Source organism: Rhizophagus irregularis, chromosome 7, assembly GCF_026210795.1.
Source record: "Rhizophagus irregularis chromosome 7, complete sequence".
Taxonomy (NCBI): Eukaryota; Fungi; Glomeromycota; class Glomeromycetes; order Glomerales; family Glomeraceae; genus Rhizophagus; species Rhizophagus irregularis.
Window position 1 is genome coordinate 3,221,615 of NC_089435.1, and position 14,778 is coordinate 3,236,392.

The following is a 14,778-nucleotide window of genomic DNA, read 5'->3' on the forward strand; positions in this document are numbered from 1 at the left end:
CATAAATCTTAAGTTTTTCTTTTTTTTTTAGAATAAACAATCCAGTAGTAATAATATTTCCTTACATCTAAATATTCCAAATACAGTAAATTCTTTTTTTTTTTAGTTTCATACTTGAGTTCTCTATCAATCACAGCAACAATGAAAGTGTACATCACAATTAAACAGAGAGAAGATAGACCTAAAAAAAAGAAAATGAAAAAAAAGAAGATAAAATAACTATTATATAATATATCACATGACCCTCAGAATCATCATCCAACACTTCATTATAACTAAATGTTGTTTTTACAAATTTCTTGTGGGACATCTATAAATTAAAAAGGATGATTAGCTTTCGCTAAGTACTCTACTTAAGAATTTCATCCCACCATCTGGTAGTGACGTGAGGCAGTATCCTTCTAAAGTATCAAGTAACATAACGAAGCAGTTCGGATCTTCTTCCTATATATTAGTGTCGATATTTTCACCGTCCGTTCCTGAAAACTGCACAATAAAAGGTATAGCTACAAGTATCTGTTTGAAAGAACTTACAAAAACACAGCTTTAGGTTATTGTGTCCTTTCACTGACATCTCTCCTGGACACACAAGAGATTTGTTATCATCCAGAAATTCTGAAAACAGAGAAGGACGTTCACAGTAAAACTGTGGCCACGAAGCGCTTCCAGTTCTCTGAATCCAAAATCCTCAATGAGAACAAATCAATTGCATGAGTCAAAGTTGAGGAAGGCACATAACTATTCCTCATTGCGGAATAGTAGACCTCAACACTGAGAAGATCTCATTCGTATCTCAGCCAGGTCCGTCAGTTAACAGAGTTATCATAGATAAACCTGCCAGCTCACAAGGTTGCCGTAACTTCCTTGATCATTGCATCCACTTGTTCACCTTCACCAGATAGCTTTACAAAAACAGTTCAAAATACCTTTGGCCAAAAGAAGACCTAATAAAGAGAAGACCTAGACAGAGAGAAGATAGACCTAAAAAAAAGATAAAAAGATGACAAAAAAAAGATGACGAAACAAAAGATAACAAAAAAAAGATGATGAAACGAAAGAAAAAAGATGATAAAGTGAAAAAAAGACGATAAAATGAAAAAAAGGACGACGAAATGAAAGAAAAAAGATGAAGAAGCGAAAAAAAGACAACAAAACAAAAAAAAAAAGGACAAAAAAACAAAAAAAAGGATGATGACAAAATGAAAAAAAGGACAAAAAAACGAAAAAAAGGACAAAAAAATGAAAAAAAGGACAAAAAAATGAAAAAAAGGACAAAAAAACGAAAAAAAAAGGACTAAAAAATGAAAAAAAAGGACAAAAAAATGAAAAAAAAGGACGAAAAATGAAAAAAAAGGACGAAAAACGAAAAAAATGACGAAAAAACGAAAAAAGGACGAAAAAATGAAAAAAAGGACGAAAAAATGAAAAAAAGGACGAAAAAATGAAAAAAGGACGAAAAAATGAAAAAAAGGACGAAAAAACAAAAAAGGGATGATAAAACAAAAAAAAAGGACAAAAAAACAAAAAAAAGGATGACAAAACGAAAAAAAGGGGTCTAAAAGAAGACCTAATAAGAGAAAACTTAGACAGAGAGAAGATAGTCCTAAAAAAAAAGACACACAAAACCACTACAAAACCCAACCCATTCTCTAAAGGAAGACGTAAAGAAAAGGGCCTAAGAGATAGAAGATATAATAAAGAAAAGCCTAGGCGGAGAGAAGATATACCTCGAAAAAAAAAGATGACGAAAGTATATATTGTGTATATAGCTGATGAAAAAAAGGATGAAAAAAAGGGGTATTGAGGGTATATAAATACTTTTTCGAATACATAGTGACTAATAATAAGATAATTAGGGAGTATAGTATATTGCATAATACAATTGTTTGACAATACAATTGTTTTGACAATACAGTTGTTTCTGGTTTTGAAAAAAAAACTGGAAATAAAAAAAAATAATAAAAAAATGCCTTGGCAAACACGATATACTGCGGCTGATCGCATCATCCAATATTTTTTTTCTATTTTGGTCCTCTTTTTCAAACCCGAAAAAATAAAATTTTTTTAATAAGTTTTTTTTTCATTTATTTATATTAGATAAGCTATAGCTGCATATAAACATATAAGAGAAATATTCAAAGAATTTTTTTTTTCTTATTACGATGACAAACGCATATTTATTAATTATAATACCCTTGTAAATGGTATATTGCGCACAAATACAAATACAAGCTATAAAATAATCTCAATATACCCATTGAAATTGAGCAGGCTAAACCCACTCGCTCTCTCCATGCATGTCAAAGCCACTCCGTCCCCGATTAACACCTTTAACCACTACGCCAACCTATCTAGAGCTATCTACATATATGAGTATATCTCGCTATTCTATACTACACTATCTCTAAACTACTTTTTATTTTTACCTTTTTTCTTTTTTTGGCCCATCCTACTTCCAGGTTTTCCGGCCCAAGGTGTTTTTTCTTTTTTAACTTCTCTTAAACCGTCTTCTGATTCCTCAAATTCAACATCGCTGCGTTGTTCCCTGTTTTTCTTTATACGCTTTTTATATATTCTTGATCATCCGATGATGATGACGACGTAGGCTGCGAAGATCCATCATCCGGCGATACAACAAATGGATTACGATTTGTTAAAGTGAACGGATATTCACTTTTCTTTTGTAGCCTTTCAGTACAATTAGCGTTGACGTTGGTGTATTCATGCAATTCCCAGGCGTAACTGTCTTTACGCTGTTCCCAGTGCTCACTAATTTATTTTTGGCATCTTTGACTTCTTTTTCTGCTAACTTACTTTTAGCTTTATTTTTCACGTCATTGACTCAATTTCTCGGCAGCATCATTTGTCGTTGATGAATCAATCATTATTGTATCACTAAGTGAAATCTTTTCATGTTCTACCATTATTTCTTTTCTATATTCCTCTATTATTCTCACCACGTTGCCTGGAGAAGTGTAGTCTTTTAATGGAATCAACACCGTTTTGACTTGCACTTCATTCAGCAAGTTTTTTCTAAATTTATTTACAGTATCAACCACCTCTTCCGTAGTTGGTTCTTTAAAAGTTGCCAGCGTTACTATTGCTGAGTTTTGAATTTTTTGAATTACTGATTTCCCTCTGTTGTCACCCTTCGGAACCGTACTGATGAGAGCGCTGGCAAGTCCCTCCCTTGGAGAGCCCGCCGTAGAACTGTCTTGACGCTTCCCATGAATGACCCAGGCTTGATCTGTATCTCCATCCAGAGCAATTGCATCGTCCAGCTGAGCTTTGTCTTTAAAGTATGCCAAGAAGACCGTCTTATTTTCAAAAAGAATATTCAAAGAATTTATCATAAGATGTTCTACGAGACATTAAGCAAGGATTAAAATAAAATATAAGAACAGAAGTAATGTCATCATTGGTCAGAAATAATAAATAATATATTTATTTTATTAACATTGTTTATTCTCAACATCTTACTTCTGTATAGGATCAAATGATCAATCAATTGTTTATCATGTGATAAATAATGCCTATACGTGATATTTATTATATTACAATTCCTCATTTTTTTAATTGAATTATCATTTTATTGCTAAACGTATCTTAATATTAGGAATTATTTAAAAACTTCAAAGTATTGGTATCAATGTATGAGTGTAATATACGTAGTCTAGGCACTAAAAAACTCAGCAAGAATGGTATCCACTACGAAGGTGGTAGTCAGCCATTGAAAAAAACATCTCTTTCAACAAATTTTTTTAAGGAATAAAAGTTTTTTCATACGCCATTTAAATCTCTTAAAGACAACTCTCTTGAAGTTTTACATCATATCGTAAATCGTTGTATGGTAAAAAGAATATTACCTACTTTAAAGTAATAAATGATTATGATATACTTAATAAAATCGGTGGCGTTGTTAAAAGTTAAAAAAAGATATATATAAAGGTAAATACGTCATGATTAGGTAATTAAAAGCTACAATATAACCATACGTATTGATAATTGATTTAATTGATTGCAGATATTGAGATCATACTTTTTCTATGATCATTGTACAACAAAAAAAAAATAATATTTATACAGTTCTTTTCTTTTTTTTAATACATATCTCTCCTCCATCTCTTTCATTCCTCCTTCAAACACAACTAAATACTTTTTTTATAAATACTTTCTTTCAAATAAATATCTAACAAATACCTTTTTTCACACGCAAATAAATACCTTTTTTTTTCACGCGTAAGTAAATATCTTTTTTTCACGCGCAAGTGAATACCTTTTTTTCACGCGTAAGTAAATATCTTTTTTTTCACGCGCAAGAGAAATACCTTTTTTTCACGCGCAAGTAATTTTTTTTCACGCGCAAGTAAATACTAAGACGGAAAAAAAGATATATCAACATCAAGAACTGTATTTACTGCCTTTGGACAACATATGGGTAATAAGTTTCATTAGCTATTAAAAACTTGTTTGTAAGTGAAAAACCATTCTAACTACTCCTGTCAGTTTAGACGTTTTGTGGTTCTTGCCAAATTTGGTACCTACTGTATTTACGCATCGTGAATATTCACTTGTTTTCACTTCTCAATAGAGCTTGTATAGGAAGTAATGAATACTCAAAATACCGCCGAACTTACCGCTCCGGAAAACTCTTCTCTTGAAGCCTTTATTCACGCTCCAGCTTCTGGTTCCGTTTCTTCTCATTCTCCTGCGGATCCCTCTTCTACTACTAGAGCTCCTTCGATAGTGGACAAGCTAACACTAAACGAGGCTAGGTCATATCATTAAGTGGTAAGTGTAATTATAATAGTTCACCGGATGGACGTATGTGTAGGTGTAACACTGCAGGGTTCACTGAAAGTCTTCCGGATGGTGAACTGTTATAATTGACATAGGGGTTTATGTGCTCGTAGTACGTACCATTTGCTACAGGCTAGTAGCTATCTGCTTTTGTGCACGAAGGCATAGCTACAATGATGCCATATAGGTGATCCCCAAGCTGATCCATATGGAAGGGAAGGCCAGGTTCCCGTTGGAAATGACGCATATCTCCTATGCCATGTCACTTACTTAGTAATTGTTATTGAATACTATATGAGTCCATTTACCATAGATCCTATGTTGGCCACATGGGTGTCCTGGGGTTCCCTGCTTAGGCATAATTAACAGGGTGGTAAACCTCATATGGTATGAGGTGATAGTGACTAAAAATTTTGTAAATTTTGTAGGGCATGTTATCAATTCATTTTTTCTTTAAAATAGGTGTCTTAACGTTGGCGCCAGGTGAAATTCTTACTTCTTATGCAATTATTGCTATTAATCAGGGTAATTCTGAAGGGCAGTTGAAGATGTGAACTGGGATATAGATTTTTACTCCGAGGTTACATTTAATATCAACTTAGTAATATTGTGTTATTTTGTTAAATATGTAGCTTTTTATTTAAATAAAAAAAAAGATAATACGTTTTTTAATGGCTATCATCAAGATATGACTAAAGATATATTTATTCTTTATTTTAGAATTTAAGCTGTATGCAATAACTCTATTCATACTGTATATCGTTCTTTTTCTTCTTTCAAAATAAACGTTCCATTAAACTAGTTAAACCATATTCTTGAATATACCAATTTGTAGCATAAATAGATATGGTAATAATTAAAGCCTTAAATTCTTTGATTAAATATACACAAAAATCCATAGTAATGTATCTGAAGAATTATTAATCATGGCTGATTCAAATGATGTGACTTGTATAAAGTGAATAAGTGAATAAGTGAAACGAAAAAATTTGAAAAGATATAATAAAGCAACAAGGATTTTAAATTAAATCATTTTATTAAATGAATAATATAAGTATTTAAAAATATGAATATTTACTAACTCATCTAAAAAATATTTTCTGGTAGTCTATCGGTGAAACGTTCGCCGAAAACATTTGTCGGTGAAGTGGTTGTCGGTAAATTGTATCGTAACCCCTCAAATTAATATCGCATATCATTATTGGATGAGCAAAAAGAAAATAATTTAAAATAAGCAAAATGACCGATGAAGCAAACGTCAATGAAGCGTTTGTCAGTAAAATGAACCAGACCCCTTAATAAAAATCTTAAGATAATTATTCTATTATGAACTAGGAACTGAAAAGATATTTTTTTTTAACTTAGTAATCGCAAGTTACGCAAAGTGGCAATTAAGTGACAATTAAGAACCTTTCTATTTTTCAAGACCAATGGGTTTTATTGAATCCTTGAAAATTTCTCCTTGTTCAAAAATTGCTGTGTAATGCACAAAATCATTGATCTTTTTATGGGATTTCTTGAAATAGTAGAAAATAAGCACACTATTTTACGGTTTATGTTATTATATTGTTTTCAAGTCAATTTTAATTTTCGGAGTAAAACCAAATTTTTATAGAAAATTTTTTTATACTGAATTTCAAAATTTGACTAATTCACAATGTTTCCGGAATGTTTTCAATGATTTTCCAAAATATCTGGAAATTAATATTGAAAAAAATTTTTTTATAAGGAATGATGAAGTTATTTGTTTTTGATTTTTAATGGTAAAATAACGATAAATTATAAAGAAATCACTTCTATTATTTTGCTTTTAATAATTTGCATTTGTTATCTTTATAATATTTTATCGATAGATTATCTACACAGTATATTTAATAAGCTCCATTTTGGGAAATTAAATATTCTATATTCGTGTATAACAGGACCCAGAAATATATACACAGGGGTATGGTACACAGATGCGTCGCCATCATAGTGGAATTAGACGGAGTAAAGTTTTGATTTGCGTACAATTTTAGCTCACGGATGTCATCCTGAATGGGTTACTGGTGGTATGTTAATTTTCAATTTATTATTGTTCAACAACTTCACTAATAAAAAAAATTAATTCCTTTTTTTTTATATAAGTTCTCAGATCCAAAATGTGACACTTTCTTCGGGCAAATCAGTTACGACTTATATCATTCAAAATAATGCAAATGAATACCCACGCACTCGGTAGTTATCATAACAATGACGAAAATGTCAGTGTGTGTATTTTAAAGAAACCCAGGTTTGTTAATAACCATCATTGTGCTGACAAAGGTTCTAATGAAGTTAATCCATACACATCGACCTGGTTTTATCGAATGGTGTAGGATCAATACTTTGTAACCATTAAGATATAACCTTCACAATAACAACGTGATGGATGGATAATATAGTAGTGTAGTACTCTATGATGATATTCAACTACTTGCTTATAGTAACAATCGATTGACTGATTCATTATGATTAATTGATTACAATATTGTTTTTAACATTTCATATCATCAGTATTATTATTTTTTTTATCATACCTCTGATAATTATCACATTAATACAATTCAGTTATTAAAAGTGCGTGAATTTTTCATGAGGTCATGTGATTTTATTTATTTACACAATACACATGCCATTCACAACCTGATGGTCAATACACTAAGAAAGAATAATCAACAAATAAGTTGTATAAACATATTTTAGTAAGAATTCCTAAAACAATGTGAGATAGTAAGCATGGCTAAGTTCGATTTATGCAAGCAAAAATGAAACAACAGGTCCAATGAAATACGACGTTAACTTTTGAGGGAAGTTACATTATACAAATGATTAATCATGTACTGTATCACGATCAATTTATTTTTTTTACGCGATAGTTTTAACTTAATTAGTTTGTTAGCATCAAATGATCATGTATCTCATTGTTATAAATATTTATCGTTTTTTGAAATATAGCATGTCTGTATAGTCCGGAGCTGCGATCACCATTTGTCTACGCTCAACAGTGACGAATCTTCAGAACAGGTGGTCAACTATATCTTAATATCTTCCCAGGTTTTTCATGATGAATGGGTCTAGGCCTAGGGTAAAAATAAAAAATCATGTTTTTTAAAAAACATAAAAAATAAAAGAAAAAATTTTAGCAATTTACAAATTAATTTATATGTGCCTGATTCTTGAGGGAAAAAGAAAAGATTTTAAAAATAATTATTATACAATTAATTAAACTTCAAATTACATTAATATATTATATTTTAAGAATCCAAGCTAAGATTTATTAAAATATTTATTAAGCAAACCATGATTATAAATCCTCTGAATATTACATCATGAAAAAAACCATGGAATACATATATAATTTATAGCTTAATATGTTTAAATAATTATTTAAAAATACAATACATCTAATTCATCCAATACATCTAATTCATTTAATACATCTAATTCATTTAATTCATGTACTAATTCATCTAATTCATATAATCCGTCTGACTCATATAATTCATCTAATTCATATAATTCATTTAATTCATCATTTAATTCATTTAATTCATTTAATTCATATAAGGCATCTTGATAACCTTGTTCAGCAGATTTTTTATACCAATAAATTGCTTGATTTATATTCTTTTCAACTCCTTTTCCATTTTCATACATATAAGCAAGATTATATTGGGCTAAATAATTTCCTAAATTTGTAGCCTTTTGATATAATTCAAATGCCTTTTGATTATCAATACTGGTTCCAACTCCATTTCTATAACACCATCCTAAATTACAAATTCCAAGTAAATTACCTAAATTTGCAGATTTTTGAAAATATTCAAATGCTTTTTGATCATCAATCCCATCTATATAACTATTTCCTAGATTATACATTCCACGTGCACTTCCTAAATTTGCAGCCTTTTGATATAGTTCAAATGCTTTTTGTTTATCAATGTCGGTTCCAATTCCTCTTTCATAACAATATCCTAAACTAATTATTCCAAAAACATTCTCTGAATTTGCTGCATTTTGATATAATTCAAATGTATTTTGTTTATTAACATTAATTTCAATTCCATAATGATTAAATGCTCCAAGTAGATAAACAGAATTAGAATCATTCTGATTATTTAATAACCAATAATAAATTTCTTGTGAAGTTATATCATGATTATTAAGATAATTAACAATCTTATATTTTCTCATTTCTATTTCTATATTTTCAAGAAGAAAAGTTATTTCATTAACCATTGGCTCAAAGTCATTTGTAATTAGATTTGATGAAATTAAAGGTTCTATTTCTTTTATATGAATCTTACTAAAATTTTGAATAATTTGAGACATTCTCTCATGTAATGAATTATTAATAATATTTTCAGGAACCTCATTATTTGATTTAAGTGATTGTTTACTTGATAATTGAATATCTGCATTATAATCATTTTTCTGAAAATCTGAAATAATTGCATTTAATTTAACAACAACCTGGTTGATAGTTGGACGATTATCTGGTTCATTATTCCAGCAATCTAAATATGAAATAAAAGCCTATAATTAATTTTTTATTTTTTTTAAATCATAAGTAAAATTTAATTGTATTTACCAGTATATATTTTTATGTAATCTTCAGGTGTATTTGGAATGGGTTTTTCTCTAAGACCTTGTGATAATTCCATAGTCAAATTAATGTCATATGGTTTATTACAAAAAGGTGGCTGGCCACTAGATATTTCCCATAAGAGTATGCCAATACTGTAAACATCACTCTTTTTATTTAATGAATATATTTGTAATTGATTGTTATTTCTATTAAATATTTGTGGATCAATATAAGTGACCATTTCAGATAATTTTGATTGAATATTGGATGATTCTACAATCCTTTTTGATAGTCCAAAATCAGCCAATTTGATGGTATTATTATGAATCAATACATTATTAGAGTGCTATTATTAAATGTAATAAAATAAAATAAATAATTTTATTATATATATATAATCTTATAGAATAATTTAATAAACTTTAAATAAATATATTAAAAACTTACCAAATCACGATGAACAATTTCTTTATCGTGTAAGTATGTTATAGAATTAGCTAATTGAAGTGCCAAATTTAACTTATTATTCCAAGTGAGATTTTTAAAATGTTCACATAAATATTTTCGAAGGGTACCACTATCTGCATATTCCATCACCAATAAATATTTATTGGAATTATCACTTTGATTTTCTTTTGATAGAAAAAAAAAAAATATTTTAGATTTTTTTTTTTGAAATTTAACTAAAATAATGTTTTTAAAATATTCATAATACCTGTTGTAATACCATAAAAACGAACAATATTCTCATGGAAATTTATTTCATGATGAAGTTTAAGCTAAATCATAAATAAAAATTATAAATTAAGAAATATAATATATATTAGAATATATTAGAATATCGTTAAAGATAAAAATAATTATTTTATTACTTCATTAACAATTTCTTTAGATATGATATTAAAATCAAAAAAAGATTTTAATGTTAAGTAACTATGAGAATTTTTCCAATTTGCACGATAAACTTTTCCAAAACTTCCAAAACCAATTTCTTGAATATGATTAAAATGTTTATAATCATAATATTTAATTTTCTTTTTCGTAATAGACTCTTCAATCCAATTAATCCACTCATTTGAATTATCAATAATTTTAATTTCTATGTCGTTAGACATTGTAAAATATCGATATTTTTTTTAAGTACAGAAAATTTTTTTATTGTAAAAGTTAATTTATGTTTAAAGTGGTTGGAAAAGAAAAGAATTTTGTATCAATCGTCCGAAGTGTAACGAAGGACCATATATAATTCTAGACCGGATGTCGTGATGATGTACAATGATGTACAGTACAACAAATACTTAAAGAAATTTGTGTAACATCAAACAAAAATGCAGGAAAAAAATGAGACTAATCGTTATTCGTTAGTCAAAAATGTTACATATTGTGAGCCTCTGTCATTTTTATTGTGCAGAGTTTTATTATTTTAATATTTAATATTTACAAAATATTTATTTTATTAAATAAAATTTTTTTTCCGTCAGGAAATTTTTTTAACCATCCGACGTTACATAGGATTACATCCTGTCGCAGGACATTCTTACATCTAAGATAATTTCCGGATGTTCTCGCTCTTTTAAATATTTTATACTTCTAACTCATCGGATTGTTTATGCTTCTTTTCTTTTTTTTTTGAACTTTATCAAGCGGCCTTACATTTACTGAATTTATTTTGTCATTAGATTTCAATTGGCTATTAAAAATTAAATAAAATTTGCAAATGTTTCCAAAAAAAAAAAAATACTAATGAATAATACTTGCATGAGTAATTTTTTTGCATAAGTTAACTTTTATTCATATGACTGATATCATATGACTGATATGAGAACCTATATATCAAAATAAACTATTCCAACAACGCGGTACGTTTAGTTTCCAATCCATTTAAAACTGGTTTTTTGCTTTATTATAATTCTGTAATTCTGTTAAAACCAATCAGTTAAGTCGGTATCACTAAGTATTATCCAAATCATATAAAGTTGGTTAACGAAATAAATAATGTTAAATTATCATTTTATACTTACCAGTAGGTTCATTTATTTGTAATGCTAGATCTCTGATTTTTTGACGCATCAATAAGTTGTATTTTCAACACCTTTACTACGACTTGTAAAATATTTGTTTCATTGTATTCATTTTCCGTGATTCTTTATTTAATAAATCATTACTGGACCTATATTATTCAATATATAAAAGAGTAAAAAAGGTTATTTCATAATTAACTTGTGCAAGATAAAATTTGTAGTTGATAATATTTATGACGATTCAGATTCTTTTTTTAAATCCTAAAGTTAAAATTTTATTACAAAATTATAAATTACAAAAATAAGTTTAACTATATCGCAACGCCAATTTTGAGGTTTCACAAAAGTGTTTCAAAAGAAATGGTTGACTCCAAAGCCTCCAATCTTGCTCACGTGAATCTCAAGACCTTTAACTTATAAAAGACCTAAATTTTATTATTTTTAAGTCTTTAAAAGCTGTATGTAATGCAAAGGTATTTCTGGTAAAAACTTCGTAGTACAAAGAGATCTATGTTAAAATAGTATTTAAAGAATACTTAAATCATTTATGTATACTATTATATAAACTATAAATAGTTTGCAATAATAGATCAAAATGGAAAACCATTCAAAATCCCGATGATCAGAACGGATGGACGTATGAATGGGTGCGCATTGTAGGGTTTGGTGTGTCCAAGACTAATACTGTAATAGCAGGATGGCGAATTGTTATGGTCGAAATCGGTGTAGTAGACTGCCAACGATGACATACGTATACTGATGGCTGCAGACACTTATGTATGTTGTTTAATTAATTACAAGTAATGTTGATGATGAAATGGTACCCGCCCAATTCATTACTATGTTCTTATAGTAATCAATACACACGTCTAATAAACATTGTAAAAAGTACTAAATATTCCACTTTTGGAACCTGACATCTCACTAGGTAAAATTTTTATGAATTACCTTATGAAAGTTTAAAATTCCTATTTATACCTTTTAAAAGTTTTATTGTCAATTTATTATAGTACGTACATATAATTTATAAGTATGGTTTCATGTATTTTTACAAAAATAACATCGAAAAATGCTTGTAAAAATTATTTTTTGGACTTTTAGTATTTCAAATTTTTGCTCCACGATATTCATATCGAAAATCACGTGATCACACTCCTCCCTTAAACTGAGAACTAATTCTAAAGTAAAAATAAAAATAAATAAATTATTTTGACTAATTAAAAATTTTCATTTTTAATAAAATAGAATGTAATTAGTGTACTATTACAGAAAAAGATTGCTAAAAATTTAATAAAGTGGATTTTTAGGTTTACAAATTAAGATATTCTAATTCAATGCTTTAAATAATTCGTGATAATATGAAATTATTATATTTAATATATTAGAAAAAAAAAATGTAAATTTTCCTTTGTATTAGTTCTGCATCTATTACAAATAAATTGATAACGTATTACCAAGTTAATAATAAAAAAAAAAATCAAGATTTTAAAAACCGAAAAACTTTTTTATTTCGGTGATGCGATTTGTTGCAGCCGATCACACATCTTGAGCGGGGTCGGAAAAGACCGAAAAAAACATATATATAATAAAAAAAAACTAGTTAGTATTATAAGAAAAAAAAAATCTTCACGGATTGGCCATTGGTCGCAGATATCACTCATTTCCATGTTACTTTAGAACGTAACAATTAATATTTTTATAAATTATTGATTTTAAAGTATTTTGCAATAATTAATTTTTTTGATGTAAAAATTAATATATTTTATTAATATGTCGCAAATATTTTATTAACATGTACCGTAAATACTTCGCAAAAATTAACGTAAAGATTAATATTTTTATTAACATTTAAAAAAGTTTTTATTCCGAGTTTATTAATTAATGTAATTTTTTATACTTAATTTCTTTTATTTTGATTATAATTTAATAAATTGTATTCTATGAAGATATTAAATACCAACTTAATAAGTGCCAGAATTTTGAATTTTCGAGATTACAATTTGAGGTTTATATTATAACGGGATTTTGAAAGTCGGGATTTCGTAGTAAATAGATCCAGCAAAATGGGACTTTCGTTATACTATATACTATTATGAAATAAACGTACACAATCACAATTCAATAAGATAACACGGGATCATTCAAAATTCCCGTCATAATACAAACCTCACGTTCACAACCCTGACAATCATAATCCCGAAAATTCAAAAAATCCCGAAATATTAATTTAAATGTTTTGCAAGAATTAATGTTTTTTATTAAAGAACTAAGTAACAATTAAAATACGTTTTTAATATCTGAAGGTTTTTAAATCAAATTTTAAAGTATCAAAGATAATGAGTGTAAGATTTTAATTTTTCAGGATTACAATTTGTCAGGATTGTGAAATGTCGTGGAATTTTAATTTTCAGTATTAAAATTTGTCAAGATTGTGAAATGTCGAATTTGTATTATCATGAGATTTTGATTGTCAGTGTCGTTGTAATTACTTAATTAGAATTCTTTTAAATTTTTGTAATTTTAACATATGATTTTCATAAATTGAATTTTCTTTTTACGTAGATCTTGGACACATTTAACTAATATGATAGCTCTACAATGGTTAATTCTTAATTAGGGCCATAACAGAACTGATAATATTTTAGGGGGGCGGGGTTAAGCAAAATCTTACGTGACACAAAATTAAACACTTTTATTGGTTAATTATATCCCAGCTAATAAATGATCGGTAAAATTTTATTATTCCAATTAGCTAGGATATAACTGATTCATTCCCAGTGGTTTATAGTATATTGTGAGTATAATATAGTATATTTTATTATTGAATCTCAATTTTCACTTTCGCTTGGTTTTTTTCATTTTATAAGATTTTAAAAAAATAATTAAATTTTAAAAAGCTTCGGAACTATTATTATTAATTACATTTGAAAAATAATATTGAGATTACAAATAAATTAAAAGTAAGTTCTTATTTGGAAATGTAAATCTTTCTGAATTACTCAAATTTTCAAATCAGCCCATTATAATCAATAGTTAATTTTTACTGCAAAATTTCCTAGAAACGGATAAATACATATAAAATTTACTACCCAGCAGTAGGTATAACTACATTTGCATAATCGTGTAAATGGTGCCGATCAGGGGATAATATGTAATTTATGTAATTTAAACACTGCCCTTAGCATTTTCCATTTAAGAATTGAATTAAAAATTATGAAACTGCACAAATTCCGCATAATCCGCATATCTCCTTTTAACACGAGTCACGAAGTCACGAAAATACAGAAACACGTTTTTTTTTTATTATTAAAAATTTAGAAAGAAAAGCTGTATTCCCTTTGTTATTAA

At 27.9% G+C, this 14,778-nt stretch overlaps 3 protein-coding genes across 3 annotated transcripts; 1 reads left to right on the forward strand and 2 right to left on the reverse strand.

Annotated features, from left to right (window-relative positions):
- Positions 1–2,834: 2,834 nt before the first annotated feature.
- OCT59_027475 (uncharacterized protein) lies at positions 2,835–3,353 on the reverse strand (the record flags this gene model as incomplete). The annotated part of the gene is made up of 1 exon (XM_025311566.2): positions 2,835–3,353. One exon carries the CDS (start codon positions 3,351–3,353, stop codon positions 2,835–2,837), a length of 519 nt encoding a protein of 172 aa, XP_025170326.2.
- A 1,255-nt stretch (positions 3,354–4,608) lies between these two features.
- Positions 4,609–5,166, forward strand: OCT59_027476 (uncharacterized protein; the record flags this gene model as incomplete). Its single annotated transcript, XM_066136996.1, has 3 exons — positions 4,609–4,775; positions 4,835–4,872; positions 4,988–5,166. 3 exons carry the CDS (start codon positions 4,609–4,611, stop codon positions 5,164–5,166), a joined length of 384 nt encoding a protein of 127 aa, XP_065993426.1.
- A 3,042-nt stretch (positions 5,167–8,208) lies between these two features.
- Positions 8,209–10,524, reverse strand: OCT59_027477 (uncharacterized protein; the record flags this gene model as incomplete). Its single annotated transcript, XM_066136997.1, has 5 exons — positions 8,209–9,338; positions 9,413–9,755; positions 9,857–10,041; positions 10,125–10,188; positions 10,282–10,524. The coding sequence occupies 5 exons, from the start codon at positions 10,522–10,524 to the stop codon at positions 8,209–8,211; spliced, it is 1,965 nt and encodes a 654-aa protein (XP_065993427.1).
- Between the last annotated feature and the right edge of the window lie 4,254 nt (positions 10,525–14,778).